This window comes from Leucoraja erinacea, chromosome 10 (assembly GCF_028641065.1).
Source record: "Leucoraja erinacea ecotype New England chromosome 10, Leri_hhj_1, whole genome shotgun sequence".
Lineage (NCBI taxonomy): Eukaryota > Metazoa > Chordata > Chondrichthyes > Rajiformes > Rajidae > Leucoraja > Leucoraja erinaceus.
In genome coordinates this window covers 56,239,359-56,264,918 of record NC_073386.1, presented here as the reverse complement: position 1 = coordinate 56,264,918, position 25,560 = coordinate 56,239,359, and the positions used below count along the sequence as shown (strand labels likewise).

The window sequence follows — 25,560 nt, the reverse complement described above, 5'->3', positions numbered from 1 at the left end:
TTGTGTATAAAAGTGACCCAGTGGTGGTTAGGACTGTACAGTTATGTTGTTCCTCACGTCAGCTCTCCATGTCTAAATTGTATGACAGGACAAGGCAGCAGATGAGACGAGCTGTCGCTCAGCCTCTCTGGCCTTTTGAAGAGAGGCCATGGGAGGAAAAGGTGCTGCAAATAGGCTGTGAAGTTTACATACACTGCCCACTGTTAAACAGATTACATCTAATGAAGTGTCTAATGCTCAGCCTGTATCAGCCTAATCCTAGGTGGCAGTTTGTCCCTCAGCTGCCAAGAAACACCACCCTCTGGCCTTATATCACCAATGTCTTCACAGTGCACTGGGAGGTGCGTGGCTTTAATAAACCAAGACAGTGTGTGATCTGACATGCAAATGTAGGTCATTGCATATGTAAATGTGTGATTACAGACTTGCATGCCAGAACACATTAGTGAGACTTTCCTCTCAGCATGCGGTTGTCAGAGTTCCTCAAAAGCTGATGCTAACATTTGTCAAGTTATCACATACGCCAATAAGACAAAAAATTGCGCTGTAGATTGCATCTCCTTAATGAATGTAAAATATCCAAATTCTGAAATCACAAAAACAATATATACTTATTTTTAACCTCCATGCTAACATTGCTCACTCTGTATTTTCAAATACTTTGTAATTTAATTGTTGAGTGGCGGTGGTTTCTCATGTAGTTTTTAAATGTTGACTTTCACTCTTTGTGTTCCTATTTGCTTTGCTTTTACTGATGGGAGCTGCTAATTGTTTTCAAATTGCTTTGTTTATCTAAAAACTCATAAACATCACTTTCTATTTCCAGAAATGTAATTTAAATCGGAGTGCGGATTCTTTTGAATCTGTTACCATGACCCTTTTGCTTTGTAAAACAAATTCCAAGTGGACAAGTAATCTCTTTACTCATCTGCCACATTGTCTCTGAATCAGGATGAGGGAAGTTATGTGTTTTTCAAAGCAATCATTTTTGGGCTTGCTTTTTAAAATATTACTTTTGTTTTAAAATGTACAATATTAAACTTTCACTTTTCACTTATAAATCTAATGGAGAAGTGTACAGGTCTAATTGCATATTCTGTGCATGCATAAATATCTTGTGCTACTGCATTAAAAAAGCCTGGACCTTGACAGAACTGAATCAACATCAGTCACGCCAAATTGGAGTTATTTTTACTGTGCTTTGCCGCTGAATGATAGAACACAAGGTTGATTTTATATCCACCACCCGCCAACTTAAGGGCCTGTCCCACTGTACGAGGTAATTCAAGAGATCTCCCGAGTTCTCCCCCGATTCAAGCTCGTGTAATGTACATAGCGGGTACGTAGGAGCTTGTGGATGTCACGTAGCGGCTCGTACGAGTAATGGTAGGTACTCGGGAAATCCGGTAAACTCGTGGTGTTTTTTTTCAACACTGAAAAATGTCCATATGAAAAAATACTCGTAATGAAATTTGTTTTAACTTTTTACTCGTACGAGACCACTTCGTACATTACACAAGCTCGAATCAGGGGAGAACCCTGGAGAACTCTTGAATTACCTTGAACAGTGGGACAGGCCCTTTAAGTGTAACTGGTCTTAAATAGCGTGTTGGAAGTGAACCATTCCTGCAACTCTGGGATCAAATTGCTGTTTAGTTTAAAATGGAAGTGGAAGATTATTATTTCCCTTAAAAAATGAAAACACAAAATATGGGGAATGTTTCAACTGTTCTGTGTTACAAGGATTTGTGGTAACTGATAGCTTACAATGCTCCTGTATAGTATAAAATAGCACATTAAAAAACATTGTTCAAAATGCATGTTTACTATGTTCGTTGGTTGAATTTGTTTTGCAATGTATTGTTTGTACCTACTTGCAACAACATTTGTTTGATTTTATTTTTAGTAAAAGCAGGGAAAACAGTGGTGTTAAATGCAAGAGTTCTGCATCTGTCAAAAAACATTAATCTTTACTGAATTTCCTTTTTTATGGCATATGCTGTCTGTCATGTGGCATTTAAATTCCATCCCAGACTGATCAATTGTATTTCCTTTCATTTTCAGACTAGGTCCATGCTTTATATATTAAAAGATAACTGAATCCACCTCATATGTATGTTGTGTTGATGCATCAACAGAACATACCTGAAACTGCTCACATAACTAAGAAGCACTTTAAAAAAAAAAAAATGGATTTCAAAATTCTGTAAACATGAATTGTGGGAATAAGGAGCAAATCTGTCAGCACCTGATGTGAGCTATGCTCATGTTGATTACTGGAATCTTTTGATGGAACTTATCTTTAAATGTTGATATTTTAAGTATCTTTTCTCACCTTTTGGTGGAGTTATTGTACATTTGTACATTAAGTTTTACATTTGGTATTAAAAATTAACATATCCTTCGAAACAGTGGTTGAATGTTTATTTACCGTTTTTCTTAGCAGTTACTTGTATAGATATCTGGGTTGAAGAATGCAAGGGCAAGTTTGGGGGACGGGATTGGAAGGCACTGGTCCAATATTCAAGTAGGCTGAAAATGTTTGGATCCAAGACTTGCATGGAATGAAAAACAATATGAGATTGGCATTGACTGAGGAAGGAAGGAACGCAGACAGATTTAAGGGAGGTTCAAAAAGAAAATAGAAAATTGTGAAGAATTCAAATAGCAAATAGAAAATAGTGAAGAATGCAATCTAATATATTATTAGATGACTATTAATATTGTTTTGGAATACTTAATTACCAAGAATATTTGCTAATTAAATTACTATTTTGATATAATATGAAAATTAGCAACACTTTACCAATACAACTCCTGGAGCATAACAGTGTTAGAACTCCACACGTTGCTGTCAGTTATTTTACACTCGTCCACTCAACTTGCAAATTATTTTCACTGAACTATCTCAAATGAAGACAAAGTGGTGGAGTAACTCAGCAGATCAGACAGCATCCCTGGGAAGCATGGATAGGACAAGTTTTGATTTGGGATCCTTCTTCTGACTTGACCCAAAACACACTTATGCATGTTCTCCAGAGATGCTGCTTGACCTGCTGAGTTACTCCAGCATTTTGTATTTTTTGTAAACCAGCATCTTTAGTTACTTGTATCTACACAGTTTAGAATTTTTATTCCAATCATTATTTTGTGCACTCAAATGTTTCAAATTCGTTTTTTAATATTGTTTTCCACTCCTCAGTTTTCTAGCTGTGATTGGCTGCTCAACGGCTTCATGATAATGTTATTGTTGCATTTCGGAGAACACCTGGAACTGATACCAGGCAACACAAGTCCAATTACAATAAAAACCTTGAGAGAATTCCACAGAGTTGAATAACATTTTAATCTTTATATTAATGCAAACTTTCTGCGGGGTGCAGTGTTTAACTTCATGTCCTTCTCATGTTTACAGAAACCTCTGCGTCCTGATTTGGGCCTCAATACACTGGGAAATTTCCAAATAGTGAAAAAGATTGGCCGAGGACAATTTAGTGAAGTCTATCGAGCATCCTGCCTACTAGATGGGATGCCTGTAGCTCTGAAGAAAGTGCAGGTATGTGTACACATGGTTGATCATAATTGGTCTAGAACGACAACAGTCAAATGTTGTAGGTGCAATTTTCAGAATCTACTTGATGTCTGACCTAACAATATACTTCAGGATATCTAGGTACAAGAAGGGAATATTGGGGAAAAAATGTGTCTATATATAATTAAAATAATGATAATGTGGCGGCTCCCAAGGGTCGGATTCAGATTCAGATTCAGATTCAATTTAATTGTCATTGTCAGTGTACAGTACAGAGACAACGAAATGCATCAAGGGTCGTGCCATCCTAACTGTCGAACCCCTCGGTTCAGTCCGGAGGTGGCCCTTAACCACCTTTTTTAAAGGCAGGGGTATAAAGGCAGGGGTTTGGGTGCCATCTTTCTCTCGTGTGGACTTCCCTACAACCGGGAGGAACACAAATAAAGGTGCCTCTCGAAATACCCGACTCCTCTCTTCCGTTTCGAGACCTACGCACCACATTGGTGACCCCGACGCTCCATTGTCGTCGTGATGGAGAAAGTAGAAAGCCCTACCACCTCACAGGCCGGTCCGGCCCTGTCTCTGGACGCGGTCTTGGTAAAATTGCCCACCTTCTGGACCACCCGGCCGCACATCTGGTTCCAGCAGGCGGAGGCCCAATTCAACCTGCGGGGCATCATAGTCGATGCCACCAGTTTCTATTACCTGGTGCGGGCCCTCGACCAGGACACGGTCGAGGAGGTCACGGACTTCCTCGCAGCCCCCCCCGGCCACCGATAAATATCTCGGCCTTAAGGAGCTCCTGCTTCAAATTTATGGACTCAGTAAGGATGGAGCGTGCTGTTAGGCTCCTTCATATGGAGGGCCTGGGCGACCGACGGCCATCTCGCCTCCTAAAGGAGATGGTTGCTCTCCTGGATGGGCACACGCCGTGCTTGTTGTTCGAGTATACTTACCTCCATCTGCTGCCGGCCTACATCCGTCTTCAGCTCACGGACACCTCCTTCACCGACATCAGGGCCCTCGGGAGGCGCGCCGACGCGCTGTGGATGGCGCGCCCTGATGATGCCAACGCACTGGCCGCCAGCAGCCGCGGGGACGCACCGAGAACGACGCGCCCTGATGACGTCAATGCGCTGGCCATCGGCAGGCGAGCTGATGACGTCACCCCGGAAGCTCCCAATTTCCTCCGGTGGGGCGGGGGAGCTGTGGAAGGAGTGACAGCTCCAGCCCGATGGCCCGTAAGATCGCCCCCCCCACGGCTGTACCTGCAGTCCAGCGCCAGCAAGCTGCAAGTGCCACCAACAGGAGCCGGCAAGCTCCAAGTACCACCAACATGAGGCGCTGGTGCTACTACCATCGGCGGTGGGGTGCTGCAGCACGACAATGCCGCCAGCCGTGCACGGTCCCGGGATACGCCTGGGCCGCCTGTCAATAGTCCCCGCGGCGGCCGGCCAAATTCACCGCCTCTTCACCTGGGATCGGCGCTCCGGGACCCGCTTCCTCGTTGATTCTGGAGCGGAGCTCAGCGTCCTGCCCCCTTCGCTGGCCGACATTCGTTCCGGTAAGCAGGGACCTGTCCTCACCGCGGTGAATGGCAGCCCCATTCGCACGTATGGAGCGCACATGGTTCTGAACCTGCCATTTCTCGTGGCGGTTCACCCTTGCTGATGTCTCCCAGCCGTTGCTCGGGGCCGACTTCCTCCGGGCGCATTCCCTCATGGTGGACGTCAGGCGTCAGCGCTTGGTCAACGCCGCTACGATGGAGCCGATCACGTTACGTTTGGATCAGCCGGTGGGACGCCCCCTGTCGTCCGTGGATTCCCGCTTCGCACGGATCTTGGCCGTGTTCCCGGACATCCTGACCCCACAGTTTTGGTCATCGACCCCCAGTCATGGAGTGGTACATTTTATACAAACTACCGGCCCACCTATCCACGCACGAGCACGCCGACTGCCACCGGATAAACTGCGTCTGGCACGGCAGGATTTCCACACGATGGAGTCCTTGGGGATCGTCCGCCCTTCAAGCAGCCCATGTGCGTCCCCACTCCACATGGTCCTTAAGGCAAGCGGGGGCTGGCGACCTTGCGGGGATTACCGACGGTTGAATGCCGCAACAACAGCGGATCGGTATCCCACATCCAGGACTTCACCGCCCATTTGGCTGGGGCTACAATATTTTCAAAAGTGGATCTGGTACGGGGTTATAACCAGATCCCGGTCCACCCAGATGATGTACCCAAGACGGCGATCATCACGCCGTTCGGACTTTATGAGTTCACGCGGATGCCGTTCGGCCTCAAGAACGCTGCGCAGGCTTTTCAACGCCTAATGGGCGGGGTGTGTCGCGAACTCGCTTTTGTGTTTGTTTACCTGGATGACATCCTGGTGGCCAGCCGCTCGCAGCAGGAGCACTGCGCCCACCTCCGGCAGCTCTGTCAGCGGCTCAGCGAGCATGGTCTGGCTATCGACCTCGACAAGTGCCGTTTTGGGGTAACAGAGATCGACTTCCTCGTTCACCGCGTGACTTCGCAAGGCGCCATCCGTCGGTTTCCCCGCCCACGCATGGTGCGCGGCCTGCAGGATTTTGTCGGAATGGTGGCATTTTACCATTGTTTTGTGCCATCCATGGCCCATATCATGCGGCCGCTGTATCAACTCCTGGTGGGTGGGCAGCATAAGAACGTCGAATGGACCCACGAGGCAGTGGCAGCATTTAGCGGCGCGAAGGAGGTCCTTGCTCGGGCCATGCTGCTGGTGCACCCGCGGGAAGATGCCCCGACTGCTCTCACTGTGGACGCCTTCCGCGTCGGCGGTTGGTGCCGTGCTGGAGCAACTGACGGGCGGAGGTTGGCAGCCCCTGGCCTTCTTCAGCTGAAACCTCAACCGCGCGCAGACCAAATACAGCGCGTTCGATCGCGAGCTCCTGGCTCTGTACCTGGCAGTGAGCCACTTCCGCTACTTCCTGGAAGGCCGCCCGTTCACCGCCTACACGGACCACAAGCTGCTCACTTTCGCCCTGACGAAGGTTTCCGACCCCTGGTCCGCATGACAGCAGCGGCAATTGGCCTACATTTCGGAGTATACAACATCTATCCGCTACATCGAGGGGAAAGAGAACCGGGTGGCCGACGCATTGTCCCGCCCCGCTATCAACGCCGTTTTCGAGGTGGCGCCCGGAATTGACTATTCTGCTCTGGCAGAGGCACAGCTCACGGACAGTGAGATGCCCGCCTACCGGATTGCCATCTCTGGCCTCCGCCTTGAGGATGTCCTCCTCGGTCCTGGAGGAGGGACGATCCTGTGCGATGTATCGTCCGGTCAGCCGCGCCCCATCGTCCATGCCGCCTGGCGCCGGAGGGTGTTCGAGTTGATCCACGGACTGTCTCACCCATCAATCTGGGTGACAACGGCACTAGTGACCGCTCGTTTCATGTGGCACGGTCTGCGCAAGCAGGTTGGCCACTGGGCTCGCACCTGCATTCCGTGCCAGACGACGAAGATCCAGCGCCATGTCCACGCACCTCTCCAGGAGTTTGGTCTACCTCACCAGCGATTCGACCATATCCACGTGGACATTGTGGGGCCTCTTCCGCCGTCCCGGGGCATCACCCACCTTCTTACAATGGTGGACCGCTTCACGCGGTGGCCGGAGGCCATTCCGCTGACCGACACTTCAACAGCTACTTGCGCTCGTGCATTGTCCGTGCACTGGATTGATCGCTTCGGGATGCCGGCGCACATCTCCTCAGACCGGGGGCCACAGTTCACCTCCGAGCTGTGGTCAGCCATGGCTCGCTTGCTGGGGGTGCGGCTACACCACACCACGGCGTATCACCCGCAAGCTAACGGTCTGGTGGAGAGGTTCCACCGGCAGCTCAAGGCAGCACTGAAGGCACGACTCTCCGGCCCGGACTGGATGGACGAGTTGCCGTGGGTCATGCTGGGCATTCGGACTGCTCCTAAAGAGGACTTGGCATCATCATCGGCGGAGCTCGTGTACGGGTCGCCACTCACGGTGTCCGGGGAGTTCGTGCCGTCGGCGCCGGGGCAGCAGGGAGCACCCGCATCCACCTTAAAGCGCCTTCGCGAGCGAGTTGGCAGGCGCACACCCGTCCCGACGTCCAGCCATGGGACATTTCGCCCGCATGTGCCATCAGCCCTCCGGACCTGCCTATACGTTTTCCTGCGCCGTGATGCCCACCGGACGCCACTCCAGCTGCCGTACGAGGGCCCGTTCCGGGTGCTAGAACACGGGCAGACGACTTTTGTGCTGGACATGGGGGGCCGGTCGGAGGCCGTGTCGATCGACCGGTTGAAGCCGGCACACCTGGACATTGACCAGCCGGTGCTGGTTGCCCAATCCCGGCCTCGATGGCGCCCCCCGTTCACGGCTCCTGCCGCCTGTCACTCCACCTGTCCTCCCGCCGGTCCCTCCACCTATCCCTCCACCTATGCCTCCGCCAGCCCCACGATCGGCTGACTTCTGCACGTGGGCCGGCCATGTCGTGCGCCCGCCGGTGCGTTTCGTGCCTCGGGTTCTGGGGGGGGGGGGGGGGTCCTTTGGCGGCTCCCAAGGGTTGTGCCATCCTAACTGTCGAACCCCTCGGCACAGGAGTGAAAAAGCTACTTATTTTAACTACTAAACCAGGTTCGCTTCTTAATAAACAGACACCACACAAACTGTTTGGTAGACCAGTTCAAAACTTTACTTAACATCGGCTGATGGAAGGGAGGGAGAACTCCAGTCAAGTGACCAACACAGACACTTGACTGTCCTCAGCCACCTTCTCTGAACAACAGAATTACATTGCTTTAAATAGGTTTTTTTTTGTCCCCTTAGCACATTCCACAGACATTAGTCATGGTCAGAGGTACAGGAAAAGGTTTCCACAGAATGCATCACATCAAACCTTTTGTTTACATGGTACAAGATATACTAAAACATTGTATATCTTCTTTGTCACTTGGTCCCTCATAAACATAGGCCATCTGCTTACAAAGATGTGACTGGCTATTTCTCTCTTCCTTTATTGCCTCCTCCCCATAAACATTGGTCATTTGGTTTATGGCATCTCACTTTAAAGATTTGACCAGCTATCTCTATAGCTTCTCCTCTGCCTGTCACTTGGGAGACAATGTTATAGGATTTATTATCTCACACACACCGCAACCTGAGGCAAGCCTAATTTGACACTAAATATAAGCTGTAAGCTAGCCCAGAAGCCAATTTAATATCTTCTTATATTTTTAACTAAAATTCGGCTTCATCAGGAGTGGTTCAGTCCGGAGGCGGCCCTTAACCAGAGGGTTTAAAGGCAGGGGTTTGGGTGCCATCTTTCTCTCGTGTTGACTTCCCTACAACCGGAAGGAACACAAATAAAGGTGCCTCACGAAATACCTGACTCCTCTCTTTCCTTTCGAGACCTATGCACCACAATAACTAATTTTTACAGAAGCAATTGGAAAAACCTGCTAGTAGTCCTGGGTAATAGGTTGTAACTATTTACAAATTCTTGAAATTAATGATTCTGTTAAATCCTCTCTTTACAACTATTGACTTAACAAGTTTTAGGTAATGAACTTTGCTGTGTGTAGTATGTAGTTAAATTACTGCATTGACTTCAAACACATCCCTAAGCCATTCATTGCATCCTTCCAATATTGATTGGTGTAAAATTATTTTTGTGTAAGTTTTGGTTGCATAAATGTTGCTCATATTTTTCAGTTGTATAAATTAGAATATTCTCCTACCACATCAGTGCGTACTTTTGCAGCAGCGTTTTATTATAAAAAAAAATACAGCAGATATTGATGTGGAGAAAACGAAATGAACCCTGCATCATTTAGTGATTTGTATGCTTTGGACATGAAAAGGAAACCTGAAATTAATATTTTATTCCAGATATTTGAAATGATGGATGCCAAAGCTCGTCAAGACTGCATAAAAGAAATAGATCTCCTAAAGGTAATAAGGCCCCTTCAAAACAAAATTAGAAGCATGAAGAAATAATTTAAAATATCTGTATATTTAATAATGTTTGCCAGGTGTTCACTTTTTCATCGGTGCAACAAAAAATGCTGGAGGAAGTACTTGTTAACATTTTATCCTCTATCTTGATACTTTAGATTGTGTAAACTGATGGCAGGAGCTTGTAGTGGTATTACCATGAACGTTGTTGTACACGGTAACCGTGTTGTGCAAGTGAGAACATAGACCTTCTGTAATTGTGACAACAGTGATTGCGATTATGGTCTGGTCCTCCATGTTACTCAGTGCAAATTATCTTGACAGTACTGTAGTGTGCAACTTTATGAGTTTATCCGTGCCAAGTTGATGTTTCGGCTAGTTAAATTGAACTGAACCATTTGCTCCATGTACCTTAACACAGTACAAGAAAGAGTTGGTCATAAGTTCATAAGGGATAGGAGTAGAATTAGGCCATTCGGCCCATCAAGTCTACTCCGCTACTAGCTGATCTAACTCTCCCTCCTAACCCCATTCTCCTGCCTTCTCCCCATAACCTCTGACCTGTAAAAATCAAGAATCTATCTACCTCTGCCTTAAAAAATATCCACTGATGTGGCCTCCACAGCCTTCTGTGGCAAAGAATTTCATGGTCTTACAACCCTCTGACTAAAGAAATTTCTCCTCATCTCCTTCCTAAAAGAACGTCCTTTAATTCTGAGGCTATGACCTCCAGTCCTAGTCTCTCCCACTAGTGGAAACGTCCTCTCCACATCCACTCTATCCAAGCCTTTCAATATTCTGTATGTTTCAATGAGGTCCCCCCTCGTTCTTCTAAACCTCAGCAAGTACAGCCCAGTACCAACAAACGCTCATCATAGGCTAACCTACTCATTCCTGGGATTATTCTTATAAACCTCCTCTGCAAATCCTTCCTCAGATATGGTGCTCAAAATTGCTCACAATATTCCAAATGTGGCCTTACCAGCGCCTTATAGAGCCTCAACATTACATCCCTGTTTTTGTATACAAGCCCTCTTGAAATAAATGCTAGCATTGAGTTTGCTTTCTTTATTACTGATTCGACATGCAGATTAACTTTTTGGGAATCCTGCACCAGCATTCCCAAGTCCCTTTACACCTCTGATTTCTGGATTCTCGCCCCATTTAGAAAATTACATCAGTGAGAGTGCAGAAGAGATTCACCAGGATGTTGCCTGGAGTTAAAAGTTTAATTTCAGTGGAACTTGGGAGTCTAGAAGTTTATAAAATTATGAGGGATTGTTTGTCTATTTCCTCGGATAAGGGAGTCTAAAACTAGAGGGCATAAGGTTAAGGTGAGGGGGAAAACTGTAAAGGAGATCTGAGAATCTGAAGAAGAGTCTCGACCTGAAACGTCACCTATTCCTTTTTTCCAGAGGTGCTGTTTGACCCACTGAGTTACTCCAGCCTTTTGTGTCTATCTGAGAGTTAAGTTGTTCATGGAGATGGTGGTTATGTGGAATGAGCTGCCAAGGATGTGGCAAGGGCTCAAAGGTTTTTTATTAGTCACATACACCAATTGGTATAGTGAAATGCATATTGCCATTGCAGCACATAAAAAAGAGTACAACATAACACTAATAAAGAAATTTAACATAAAAACATCCCCCACATTGGTTCCCATTATGAGGGAAGGCGCAAAGTCCAGTCCCCATCCCCATGTCCACCCATAGTCGGGCTATTGAGGCCTCCGCAGTCGCCTATACGGATGCCGCCGGATGATGGTGCTCCGGCGTCGGGAGAATCCTGAGGCAGATCCAATTACAATATTTAAAAGGCATTTACACAGGTACTTGGATAAAAAAAAGTAGGGATGATGCCTGAATTAAGGGGTATATTAACTATAGGGAGAGGTTGGACAGATTTGAATAATTTTCTCTGAAATACCAGAGATTGAGGGGAGACCCGAGAGAAGTATATAAAATTATTGGAAACATAAACAGGGTAACCAGTCAAAAATTTTCTCAGGGTGGAAATATCACATACTAAAGAACATAGGTGCAAGGTGAGAGGGGTAAAGTTCAAAGAGATATGTAGGGCAAGTTTTTTTACATAGAGGATGGTGGGTACCTAGAACACACAGGTGGTTGAGGCAGATATGATAGTTGTGTTTTTGTGATGCTTTGGTAGGCACATGGGTATGCAGGGAATGGAAGGATATGAATATGGGACATATGCAGCCAGTAAAGAGTTGGTCTTGGCATCATGTTCGGCATAGACATGGAGGGCCAAAGGACCTGTTCCTGTACTGTGTTCTGGAGGAAAACAGGTCAAACGTAGGTAAATGGAATTATCATAGATAGATATCATGTCAGCAGGGGCAAGGTAGACTGGGCTGTGGAGGGGATGTTTCTGTACTGTTAAACTCTAAAATTCAGTTCTATATGTGTTTGAATTACATATGTGTTTGAATTACATCCACAACTACAGCTCTGTTAAAACTCACCAGCGATGTGTTCACTGCTTCTGAGGATGGTAAACTCACCGGTGCCATCTTTCTTGATTTAACCAAGGTCTTTGATGTTGTTGACCACTACCTACTGCTTGATAAACTTTAATCCATTGGTCTTTCTCAAAACAATCTACTGTGGTTTAACTCGTATCTTCATAACAGACGCCAATGTGTCACCTTCAATGGAAGTCAATCCAATTTCTTAATTGTTGAGAAGGGGGTCCAGCAAGGTTCGTCCTTGGGACCACTCCTTTTCTCTATTTTCATAAACGACCTCCCTAATATCTGTTCTAACTGTCAAATACAACTATATGCCGATGATGCAGTGCTATATACATCTAGTACTAACAAATCAGAAATTGAAAGATCCCTTCAATTAGATCTTACTTCTGTTCAGAAATGGCTATTATTTAACAAATTAATTTTAAATAAAAATAAATCATGCAGTATGTTATTTGGTACCAGACAAGGCCTTGGTAATTCTGTAGATTTGACTATATCATTTATTGAAGGATCACCATTAGAACAAGTATTGAACTTCAAATATCTTGGTGTTTGGCTCGATCCAACGCTTTCATTTATGAAACATAGTGAGACGATTACTAAAAAAACTCAGCTGTAATCTAACTATTCTTTACCGCCATATAAATTGTTTCACCTTTCAGATGAGAAAAATAATTGTCTCTCAACTACTACTACCAACACTGGATTATGCTGATATTGTCTATCAGAATACATTTGATACACATCTTCAACCTCTCAATGTAGTTTATAATAGTCTTTGCAGATTTATTTTAAGGTGTCCATATATAACTCACCACTGTTCTATGTACGAAACTCTAAACTGGTTATCCCCCCACGCTCGAAGATGCTGCCACTGGTTCCAGTTCATCTTTAAATGCATTCATCTCAATTACCCTTCTTATCTAAAACAAGACCTATTACCATACGCACCCTCATACTCACTAAGACATATTCAGCAACCCTTCTTTTTCATTCCAAGAACTAACAAAGAAATTGGGAGACGTGCATTTAAATTCAAAGCTCCTTCTGACTGGAACACTTTGCCTAGTACCATAAGAACTATTAGCTCATTTTGTCTATTTAAAAATACACTTTTACCCTTCCTTATAAAATCATGTACCTGTTTTTAGTATGAGAGTCTTCAAGCTCCTTTATCTAGCTTGCTCTGTGTGTGATAATTTGCGCTGTAACATATAACTGTTATTATTATTGGATATGTATAATAAGTGGGGATGGAGGGGTTATGGGATTGGTGTGTGGGTAGGTGGGTCAATGAGAGCCTTTATGTATGTTATGTCTTGTGCTGTATGTTTTATGTTGGACCCCCTCGAAAACGAGATGACTGTCCATCTCAAGGGGTTATCCATGAATAAACTTGTTTCAAACATGTTTCAAACATGTGATAAATTATTTTAAGCAGCATTGGTTGGTTCAAGGCTTGCATTCTCAAATGTTTCGTGAACATGACGGTTTCTATTGGTAAATGTTATGGACCAATGAAATTATAAAAACATCACCATACCTCTGTAGAAAATAATTCTTTGTATCTGCACAAAAACCTAAGTGGAGGCAGTCTGGCCTCTCAAATCCAACCCTGCAATTCAATATGATCGTGGCTGATTACTGAGAATCTTCAACACTTTTGCATTTTTTAATTTATTTCAGATTTTCAGCATCAACTGTATCTTTCCTTTCAGAGACCAATTGGATATTTCCCCAGAAGTGAGGGGCAACTTTTACCACACAGAGGGTGGTGGGTATATGGAACAAGACAGGTACACGGATAGGACAGGTTTGGAGGGATATGGATAGGTGGGCCTAGTGTAGCTAGGACATGTTGGTCGGTGTGGGCAAGTTGGGCCTGTTTTCACACTGTATCACTCTGACTAAGTTGCCGCAGGAAGTAGTTGAGGCTGGTACGGTAAGTGTCCAAAAGATATTTGCACATGTACATGATAAGAAAGATTTAGAGGGATCTTTCAGAACAAGGGGGTCACAGTTTAAGGATTCCAGAACAAGGGGTCACAGTTTAAGGATAAGGGGGAAATCGTTTAGGACCGAGATGAGGAAAACATTTTTCACACATGTGGTGAATCTCTGGAATTCTCTGCCACAGAAGGTAGTTGAGGCCAGTTCATTGGCTATATTTAAGAGGGAGTTAGATGTGGCCCTTGTGGCTAATGGGATCAGTGGGTATGGAATGAAGGCAGGTAGAGGATACTGAGTTGGATGATCAGCCATGATCATATTGAATGGCGGTGCAGGCTCGAAGAGCCGAATGGCTACTCCTGCACCTATTTTCTATGTTTCTATAAGGGGCAAACACGGGCAAACGGGACCAGTTAACATGGGTGCCTTGTTGGGCATGGACGAGTTGGGCTGAATGGCCTGTTTCCGTGCTGCACGCCTGTGTCACTGACTGCAGAAACCGATTTCTATGCACCTGCACCTCTTTTTAAAATTACCTGCCCCTTATGTTGTAACAATCTTCGCTCATTCCAATCTCTCCCACTGTATCAATTTGAATAACTGAAGTGAATTATCACGTTATTTTTAAGATTGACTAATTTATTAGATTAATTTATTAGATTAATCTAGAAAGATTAAAATGACCATGTATTTTCGTTTTATCTCCAGGAATTGATTTTAAAAATCTGCAAAATCCTCAATGAATATTTGATTAAATGGTTTTATACTTATGTATTTCACAGCAATTAAACCATCCAAATGTAATAAAATATCTTGCTTCATTCATTGAAGATAATGAGCTAAATATTGTACTGGAACTGGCAGATGCTGGAGACCTTTCTAGAATGATTAAGGTAAGCATTTGCAACTTCAAACAATCTTTTAGCCTAATGTAATCATTGTTTGATATCCAGTCTTGTTTATGCAAGTCATTTATGGAGTAAGCGATGGTGTAAACTATCGATGACAATACATTGAAGCAAAACAAATTATGTTGATCTGCTTTATTATTGAAGTACACTTCACATTTTTCTGTTTTTTGTAATTAAAAAAATATCTTTTATTGCCAGCTTGGAAACACCATTCATCTCCAGTCCCAACCTTGGGAGTTGAGCAAGATTTTTGTTTGCTTGCCCAGAGTGAAATGTGTTTAGTATAGCAATTTCTGTTGTGGCTTGCATTGATATGTCATCTGATTTGCACATAATACATTTTTGGTAAAACTTTAAAAACTGGTGATGGCCTAGATTTTGCTTATTGACAACCTTGGCCACTACGGAACTATACAAGTTTCCTGTCATTAATCTAGGAAGGTCATAAGACATAGGAGCAAAATTAGGCCATTGAGTCTGCTTGGTCATTCAATCATAGTCGATCTATTTTTCCCTCTCAACCCTATTTTCCTGTCTTCACCCCTCAACCTTTGACCACCTTACTAATCGAGAATCTGGGAAGCTGGCAAGAGCCCCAAGATTTCCATCATGTTTAGTTTAAAGTGGAAATCCCAAAGTTTCTGTTAACAATTCATTGTCCCTCCAGGCTGTATTGTTTGTAACTTTCAATTCTACATTCAAAGTTAATTTATTTCTACAGATTTGAATTTAATTTGTGTATGAATGAGATCTACTGCAAAATGTTCTGAAAATATTTTTGCTTTGTTGTATCTGCTCCAAAGGAGTGTTTTATGGCTTAATTATTACTCGGTAAAATATCTGGTCCTGGGTAGATTTATTTCTTCTAACATGCTCGAATTAATATGTCATAACATAAGGGATTTTTAAAAAGACATGTTTATTGGAATGTGTATTCAATACATTACATTGATCAGCCATGATTGAATGGCAGAGTAGACTTGATGGGCTGAATGACTTAATTCTACTCGTACAATTTATGAACTTATTGTATTCATCTGTGTTTTGTTTTGCTTCCTTCAATGTTTGAACAGTTGGTTTAAAAACTCCAGAAACGTTTTGATGTGATTCATTGCTCAGTCAAAGTATGTTGAGAGGAGCCAGGAATTCCTTTGAAATGATAACTGACAGAAAATTCTTATCACAGAAATTGGGAAGTAGTTGAGAATGTTTTTTCTTTGAATGCCAGAACTAACTGATTACCAGTTTTGGGCCATTGACATATTGCACATTTTGCAATAGTAACTATCACATTAGTTTGACATGCCTGCTAAAGCACATGTGCTTTAACTTGTTGCTTCTGTAATAAATATCATTTGTTACTGGTCATTTTAATGGACTGGAAGATATGAGACAAACTAAGAGCTGTAAAACTGTCACCAATGCTCCATTAATACAGTAAAAACGATTAAAAGCCAGCAAAGTCTGAGTAAAAATGCTTTGAAAATACTCTGGAGAAGTAAATACAATGCACAGTCTTTTGCTCGGAATAGGGGAATCAAGAACTAGGGGACATAGGTTTAAGCTGAGAGGGGAAAGATTTAATAGGTATCTGAGGGGCAACTTTTTCATTCACAATGGAACGAGTAGTCAGAGGAGGCAGTTGTACAAGGTATTATAACAACATTTAAAAGACATTTGTTCAGGTACGGGAATAGGAAAGGTTTTGAGGGATATGCATCCCAAACATGGGCAAATGTGATTCGCTTCTATTGGGCATCTTGGTCAGCATAGATGAGTTGGGCCAAAGGGCCTGTTTCCATGCTATATGACTCTGTGATGCTACATCTTCTGAAAAATAACTTAAATATAAAGAAACTCAAAACTATTAGCATGTGAAATAAATTAATTCTCTTTTTGAAGATACTCTAAATTGGACTCCAAACAGTACAGTTCTCCTCCAGGATATTTGTGATCTGTGTGAATAGGGTTTTAGTGTACTTCCTTAACCATCAGATTCAAGTATTATTTGTAAGCAGCTGCATTTGAACTGAGCCGTACAAAGTCTATGACTGCAGTCAATAACCTAACTTGTCATTGCCGAAAAGTCTGTTTGCCTTGAGCCAAGCTCCCAGCAAGATCTGGGCCTAAACAGTGAAAGAGTTGAAGATAGACGCAAAGTGTTGGCGTAACTCAGGCAGCATCGCTGGAGAAAAAGGGTGGGTGATGTTTCGGGTCGGAACCTTTCTTCAGACTGTGAATGAGTTGCGCTGTTATGTGTTTCATGTTGTTGTACGAGCAACATTATGTAGCCTTTAGGGATACAGCGGGGAAACGGGCCCTTTGGCCCACCGAGTCCCCGCTGACCAGCGATCACCCCATACACTAGCTCTATTCTACACACTAGGGACAATTGACATTTGCAGAAATGAGTTAACCTACAAACCTGTACATCTTTGGAGTGTGAGAGGAAACCGGAGCACCCAGTGACACGCGGCCACAGGAAAAGGTGTAAACTCCATACAGACAGCACCCGTAATCAGAATCATACCCATGGTACCTGATAGATGTACCTTACAGGTCTCTGGCGCTGTAAGGCAGCAACTCTACCACTGTGCCGCCCATATGTGGCCAAGATGAACACATAAGATCTGCAAATTATGCTGTTGAAAGGATATGTTTACACTCTTGGATGTAGTTTCAAATGACCACACAAGGAACAACAGATGCTGGAATCCTGGAAGAACTCAGCGGGTCAAGCAGCACCTGTGGAGGGAATGATGAATCAACGTGATATCAGGCAACCTTGGAAGCCTTACCCCACTACTCAAACCTCACGTCAAAAACCTTGGCGTGATATTTGACTCGGCACTGAAATTTGTTTTCTGGGGGGCACCATAATGTTTGGGACACAGCAATGTCATGTAAATTAAAGTAGTCATGTTTAGTATATTGTTACATATCCTTTGCATGCAATGATTGCTTGAAGTCTGTGATTCATAGACATCACCAGTTGCTGGGTGTCTTCTCTGGTGATGCTCTGCCAGGCCTGTATTGTAGACATCTTTAGCTTCTGCTTGTTTTGGGGGCTAGTCCTCTTCAGTTTTCACTTCAGCATATAAAAGGCATGCTCAATTGGGTTCAGATCAGCCACTCAAAAATTGACATTTTTTAGCATTGAAAAACTCCTTTGTTGCTTTAGCAGTATGTTTGGGATCATTGTCTTGCTGTAGAATGAACCGCCGGCCAATCAGTTTTGAGGCATTTATTTAAACTTGAGCCAATAGGATGTGTCTATACACTTCAGAATTAATTATGCTACTACCATCAGCAGTTGTATCATCAATGAAGATAAGTGAGCCAGTACCTTCAGCAGCCATACATGCCCAGGACATAACACCCCCACCACCGTGTTTCACAGATGAGGTGGTATGCTTTGGATCTTGGGCAGTTCCTTCTCTCCTCCATACTTTGCTCTTGCCATCACTCTGATATGTTAATCCTCGTCTCATCTGTCCACAAGACCTTTTTCCAGAACTGTGGTTGGTCTTTTAAGTACATCTTGGCAAACTAACCTGGCCATCCTATTTTTGCGGCTAACCAGTGGTTTGCATCTTGCAGTGTAGCCTCTGTATTTCTGTTCATGTAGTCTTCTGCGGACAGTGGTCATTGACAAATCCACACCTGACTCCTGAAGAGTGTTTCTGATCTGTCGGACAGGTGTTTGGGGGTTTTTCTTTATTATAGAGAGAATTCTTCTGTCATCAGCTGTGGAGGTCTTCCTTGGCCTGCCAGTCCCTTTGCGATTAGTAAGCTCACCAGTGCTCTCTTTCTTCTTAATGATGTTCCAAACAGTTGATTTTGGTAAGCCTAAGGTTTGGCTGATGTCTCTAACAGTTTTATTATTGTTTCTCAATCTCAAAATGACTTATTTGACTTTCATTGGCACAACTTTGGTCCTCATATAGATAAACAGCAATACAAGTATCCAAAGGTGATGGAAAGACTAGGTGCTGAGAGTTCTCTTATACCTGCGTTAAGGAGGCAATTAAACACACCTGAGCAATTACAAACGCCTGTGAAACCATGTGTCCCAAACATTATGGTGCCCTGAAATGGGGGGACTATGTATGAACACAGCTGTAATTTCTATATGGTGAAACCAAAATGTATAAAAATGGCCTTTAATAGAATCTGACAAGGTGCACTTTAGCCACATGTGATCTTTTTTTCTATTGCAAAACTCAAATTGTGGAGTACAGTGGCAAATAAATAAATGATGGCTCTTTGTCCCAAACATTATGGAGGGCATTGTATATTGAGCTAATAGTTCTAATACAAATGATGAAACAAGTCTGTTTTTTGTTCATTGTTTCTTCCAATGTGTCTTCAAATTGACACCAAATTTTATTACTGAAAAAATATATTGATCAACTCAATACAATTTGAATGAGGTATTCAGATTTAAAGTGATAAAAGTTGACTAAAATCCAAAACTGAGAAAGTAAAGTTGAAGTCATCCTCCGAGATGATGCAGTTCATTCAGTTGTTGTGACCTCAATATTAGCAGGAGAGTGGAATTGGGAGTCTGGAATGTGGTAATGGAACCCATGCTTTGTACCTGGAGCGGTAAAATGCAGGGTTGCCTTTGTGTGCATTGGAAATGAAGTTTTTATGGGCAATACCTGTTGGTGGCCTGTGACAAATGGGATCAAAGCAAGTGCGGGCTTTAACTCAGGAAAGTATAATTTGTCTTGGACATTCAGATGTACTCCAGCCCCTGTTTTAAAATGTTTTTTTGTCATTTCAAATAACTGTTCAAATTTTCATTTAGGATCAAATAGGGAGAAGTACGCTTATTTGGGAAAGCACAAATTATTGATCCTTTGGAGCCTTTCTTGAACGAGGGAGTTAAGGATGAAAATATGAGGGCATTTTATATTTGTAGTGGTCATGTGCATACATAAGTTAACGAAGGACATTTCCGTTACATATACATTGAGGGGAAAGCAAAAGATGACAGTACAGCTAAGTTTAGGTCTACTTCTGAGTGGTATTTAAGATCTTTCCTGGCAGGAAGTTTAATATATCAAACTAACTGAGTGTAGTGCCACAGGATAGTGTGAGGATGAATGAAAATGAAATTGTGACTGGAAGGAGCAAAAATATAAGCAGAACTTTGTAGTAGAGTTTCAAAACCAAAAGGAAAAATAGGTTAAAAATATCAAAGCCTTTGGTTCCAGAATGCATCTAGCAATTATAACAACATACATACGTTGATGGCCCAAATAGAAGTATATGAATTGTATTCAACTTGCAATTGCAAAGATGTGGTTCCATAGTAAGTAGAACTGAAAACCCTGTACGCCGGGGTTGAAAATGGGCTTATGGAAAGACCAGCAGATGAGCAGACATTTTAGTGATTTTTTTTTTTCATAATGCTCAGTGGAAAAGATATCCTAATCACAAAGAGCGATTCAGGAAAAAAGATGAACCAAACATCATTAATAAAGAAGGTCAAGGAAAATGTTAAAAGCATGACCATGTAAAATGGCAAAAGCAAATGATAGAAAATTGACAGTGAGGAAATGACAAGTAAGATGAAAACAATCAGCAAGGGCCATGGGTATATAAATAAAAGAGGGTGGCTCAGGTCAGTGAGCCACCCTGGAGAATGAGACTGGGGCACATCATGAGGGGTGTCTTTCCCAGGGTAGATGAAACAAGAACTTGAGGGCATAGATTTAAGATGAAAAAGGAAAGGTTTAATAGGAACTTGAGGGGGAACTTTTTCACACTGGGTGGTGGGTATATGGAATAGACAATACACAATAGGTGCAGGAGTAGGCCATTCGGCCCTTCGAGCCAGCACCGCCATTCAATATGATCATGGCTAATCATCCCCAATCAGTATCCCGTTCCTGCCTTCTCCCGATATCCCCTAACTCTGCTATTTTTAAGAGCCCTATCTAGCTCTCTCTTGAAAGTATCCAGAGATCCGGCCTCCTCCACCCTCTGAGGCAGAGAATTCCACACTCACAACTCTCTGTGAGTAAAAAGTGTTTCCTCGGCTCCGTTCTAAATGGCTTACCCCTTATTCTTAAACTGTGGCCCCTCGGTCTGGACTCCCCAACATCGGGAACATGTTTCCTGCCTCTAGCGTGTCCAAACCCTTAAAAATCTTATATGTTTCAATAAGATCCCCTCTCATCCTAAACTCCAGAGTGTACAAGCCCAGCCGCTCTATTCTCTCGGCATATGACAGTCCCGCCATCCTGGGAATTAACCTTGTAAACCTACACTGCACTCCCTCAATAGCAAGAATGTCCTTCCTAAAATTAGGGGACCAAAACTGCACACAATACTCCAGGTGTGGTCTCACTAGGGCTCTGTACAACAGCAGAAGGACCTATGTGCTCCTATACTCGACTCCTCTTGTTATAAAGGCCAACATGCCATTCGCTTTCTTCACTGCCTGCTGTACCTGCATGCTTACTTCCATGACTGATGAACAAGGACCCCAGGTCCCGTTGCACTTCCCCTTTTCCCAACTTGACGCCATTTAAATAGTAATCTGCCTTCCTTTTTTTCATACCAAAGTGGATTACATCACAGTTATCCACATTAAACTTCATCTGCCATGCATTTGCCCACTGCCCCAACCTGTCCAAGTCACCCTGCATTCTCGTAGCATCCCCCTCATAGTTCACACTGCCACCCAGCTTTGTGTCATCTGCAAATTTGCTAATGTTACTTTAAATCCCTTCATCCAAATCATTGATGTATATTGTAAATAGCTGCGGTCTCAGCACTGAGCCTTGCGGTATCCCACTAGTCGCTGCCTGCCATTCTGAAAGGGTCCCGTTAATCCCTACTCTTTGTTTCCTGTTTGCCAACCAATTTTCTATCCACGTCAGCACTCTATCCCCAATACCATGTGCCCTAATTTTGCCCACTAATCTCCTATGTTGGACCTTATCAAAATGCTGCCAGAGGAAGAAGTTGAGGCAGGCACACTGACAATTTCAGACTGATACTTGGATAGGAAAGGTTCAGAGAGATTTGTGCCAAGTGGGGAGAAATGGGAGTAGCTTAGATAGGCATGTTGGTTAGCAAGGATCAGTTCGGCCAAAGTGCCTGTTTCCATGCTGTATGTCTGACTAAGGGGGGAACCAAATAGTTGGAAATATTATACATGGCCACCGGACCATCGGTACCGACTGGCCATCCACCGGCACACCCAGCAATTCTCCAACCGGGCCCTGAGATCCACCCTGGCCGCGATGCGCCGGCACCAGCAGGACCTCACATCAACACTCCCTGAACTTCAGGCCTCACTAACCCAGACCAAGCTGACCTCCCGGTGGCTCAGCACTTCAACTCCCCCTCCCACTCCGTCTCCGACCTCTCTGTCCTGGGTCTCCTCCATGGCCACAGCGAGCAGCACCGGAAATTGGAGGAACAGCACCTCATATTCCGTTTGGGGAGTCTGCATCCTGGGGGCATGAACATCGAATTCTCCCAATTTTGTTAGTCCTTGCTGTCTCCTCCCCTTCCTCAGTCCCCCTGCTGTCTCCTCCCATCCCCCAGCCTTCGGGCTCCTCCTCCTTTTTCCTTTCTTGTCCCCGCCCACCCCCGCCCCCGATCAGTCTGAAGAAGGGTTTCGGCCCGAAACGTTGCCTATTTCCTTCGCTCCATAGATGCTGCTGCACCCGCTGAGTTTCTCCAGCTTTTTTATGTAACCACCAGTTGGAAATATTATACATGTTAACATCTGTTATTATAGAGTTGTGGCAAGAAAATAGGAGCAGGAGTAGGTCAGCTAGCCCCTCAGGCTTGTTTCCTCCCCATTCAATATGATCGTGGCCGATGGCTTCACGTCTTATCCATATCCTCACAGCCCTTAATCCCCAATCTTTCAGAAAATTATCTAGTTCATCTTTAAATACTTATATGAACTATGCTGCACAACTCTGGGCAGTGTATTCTAGAGATTCAGCATTTTAACAGATGATAAAATTAAGAGGCATCTACCGTGTCATATTTATCCCGTGTTTGTACACTGTGGGCAGCTTGGGTGTAATCATGTTATCATGTTTTTCCGCTGACTGGATGGCACGCAACAAAAATGCTTTTCACTGTACCTTAAGTGACAATAAACTAAACTAAACAGTGACAATACAAGTGACAATAAACTAAACTAAACAGATTATTGCTATTGACAACAGTATTTTATTGTCATATGTACCGAAACAGAATAACAACATTCTTACTTGCAGCAGCACAGCAGATATGTGAACATAGTACTCTGTAAAATCCCAGAATAATGTAAAAATGTTTTATTTGTATTTATTTGGAGGTTGTGATGTTTAATAGCCTGATGGTTGTAGGGAAGAAGCTGCTCCTGATCTTGGACTTTCGCCAAAGTGTTCTCTACATTATACTTTGTTTACCAGTTCTTAGTACAGGTACTGGCGTTATTCCCTCAATAAAGATCACCTTTCTTTAGTTACTTCAATATTTTATAGTTTGTCATTTTGGAAAATAGCACTGAAATGTGGTTTGCTGTTGCCAACCTCCGCTGTTGACTGACCGCAGGAGCTTTTATTTAAGCTTTGTTTGTCTGGCAATCAGAAGGATGTGGGATACTTTATGAAGGCTCAGAGAGCCTGCTCTGATAGTAGATACAAATCTCCAGCAGAGGAGTCAGCAGCTGCTAAGTTGGCATTGTTTGTCACTCATTGCCAGGGCAATGCTGTCAGGATATATATTCTGCCTCAACAAAAAGCACTTTTATGACTTGAATATCAATTCATACATAATATTGACAACATAGTGTAGCAATGTTACAAAATTTTGAGATTTTAAAACTCAAGTCTGTAATTTATCCCATCAGATAAAGCATAAAAAGAAGTTTAATTTGTCACCTAATTCACTTTCATATCTTCAGTATTAAAACAGTTATGGCCATTTTCATACTTGGAAATTAGCATCTTGTTCCCTATTGCTTTTCCATTGACTTAACACAAAAGCTGTGACCGAGGACAGTCAAATGGCCATAACTTTCTTAAAAATTAAGAGAACTAAAATAAATATTCAGTTATTATAGATTGAAGCATTCTGAAACAAATATGAAACACTTACTTAGATGACTTGAAATTAAAGCATATAATTAGTTAGTTACCCAATTGTAGCTAATTACAAAATTCAATTACTAGATCTGAACATTTCTTAAGAATAGATTAACATTTTTAAATAGCTTAAGTGTCCAAATAACATTCACACAAGAATTCATAATATAACATAATTTTTAAATCTCATTGTCATGGATTTATAGGCCAAATGGAAGGAATTTAATGTTTAATACCTGTAAATGAATGGCCATTTAAATCATTTTGCGAGCAGGTTTTTCTGGAACGCAATCATTTGGAACGTTGCGGTTTGCGGTGAGTTAGACCCCCATATCGGCATGCCGGTTCGTATGGGGACTAAATCACTGTTTTACAACTTAAAATGTGAACTAAAGGCATCTTAAGGACCACTTTTATACATAAAAATAAACGGCTTTCTTTTACCTGTCACCTACATGAAATCCGTCGGCGTTGACGGCTTTAGAAGCTGATTTTAAAATGACTCCAGTAATGAACTAGTTGGACGATTTAAAAAAAAAAAAAAAAAAAAAATACACAGAACAGCCGTCGGCACGATTCTTCAGCAAAAGCTTGCACTCCAACCAAATACAATCCAGGACAAGGTAGGAAAAAAAACGCGTTTTAACCCCGCTGCCCCCCCCGCCCCTCATTGACGCCAAAATCGCGCACACGGCCAGTGGCAGAATTGCAGCGCCGCTGAAGGTAAGTATTGTAACATACCAACATAGTGGGAACCAGTAAGTTCTAACTAATATAAGAAGGACATCCTTTGTTTTTAGAACAAGAATTCTTCAAATTTGCAGAAATTGCATAATTGTGAAACTCAGTTTTGTTTTTGTCTCTCCTCTAAAGTGATTATCCACTTACTTGAGATACACAAAATGCTGGAGTAACTCAGCGGGACAGGGAGCACCTGAGGAGAAAATGGATATGTGACTTTTCAGGTTGGGACCCTTCTTCACTCCCAACTCTAAATGTCACCTATCCATGTTCTCCAGAGATATTGCCTGACCCACTGTTACTCCAGCATATTGTGTCTTTTTATAAACCGTCATCTACAGGTTCTTTTTATTACATATATAGCCCACTTACATGAGCTTCTTGACCTAAAATGTTATTTTCATTCCGGATTTTTTTCCTTTTTTTCCTTAACTTCACCTCCCAACCGTTTCCCAATCTCCTCAAAAAAGGATATACTTGTCTGTAAATTTTATTAAAATTCTTGTCAAGAAAATAATATTGTTATTGTGAATATGGATACACATTGCTGGAGTAACTCAGCCAGTCCGGCAGCATCTCTGGAAAAAAGGAATAGGTGACGTTTCGGGTCGAGACCCTTCTTCAGACTGAGGGTGAGACTGAGAAGAAGGGTTTCAACCCAATACACCACCTATTCCTTTTCTCCAGAGATACTGCCTGACAAGTTGAGTTACTCCAGCATTTTGTGTCCATCTTCGGTGTAAACCAGCATCTGTAGTTCCTGCCTACACAATGTTGTTATTGTGTTCCGCTCCAGTAAATTGGCTGGCCCATAATAACATTCAAACTCGCAACATCATCCACTGTAT

The 25,560-nt window shown here is 43.2% G+C and overlaps 1 protein-coding gene across 9 annotated transcripts in view; it reads left to right on the top strand.

Moving 5' to 3' along the window:
• nek7 (NIMA-related kinase 7) overlaps positions 1 to 25,560 on the top strand; it is a 137,697-nt gene that overhangs the window by 60,707 nt on the left and 51,430 nt on the right. For all 9 annotated transcript variants that reach the window (XM_055642406.1, XM_055642405.1, XM_055642403.1 and 6 more), the window contains exons 4-6: positions 3,416 to 3,556; positions 9,441 to 9,503; positions 14,733 to 14,843. In XM_055642406.1, coding sequence (XP_055498381.1) covers positions 3,416 to 3,556; positions 9,441 to 9,503; positions 14,733 to 14,843 — 315 coding nt within the window. The remainder of the gene's footprint in view (positions 1 to 3,415; positions 3,557 to 9,440; positions 9,504 to 14,732; positions 14,844 to 25,560) is intronic.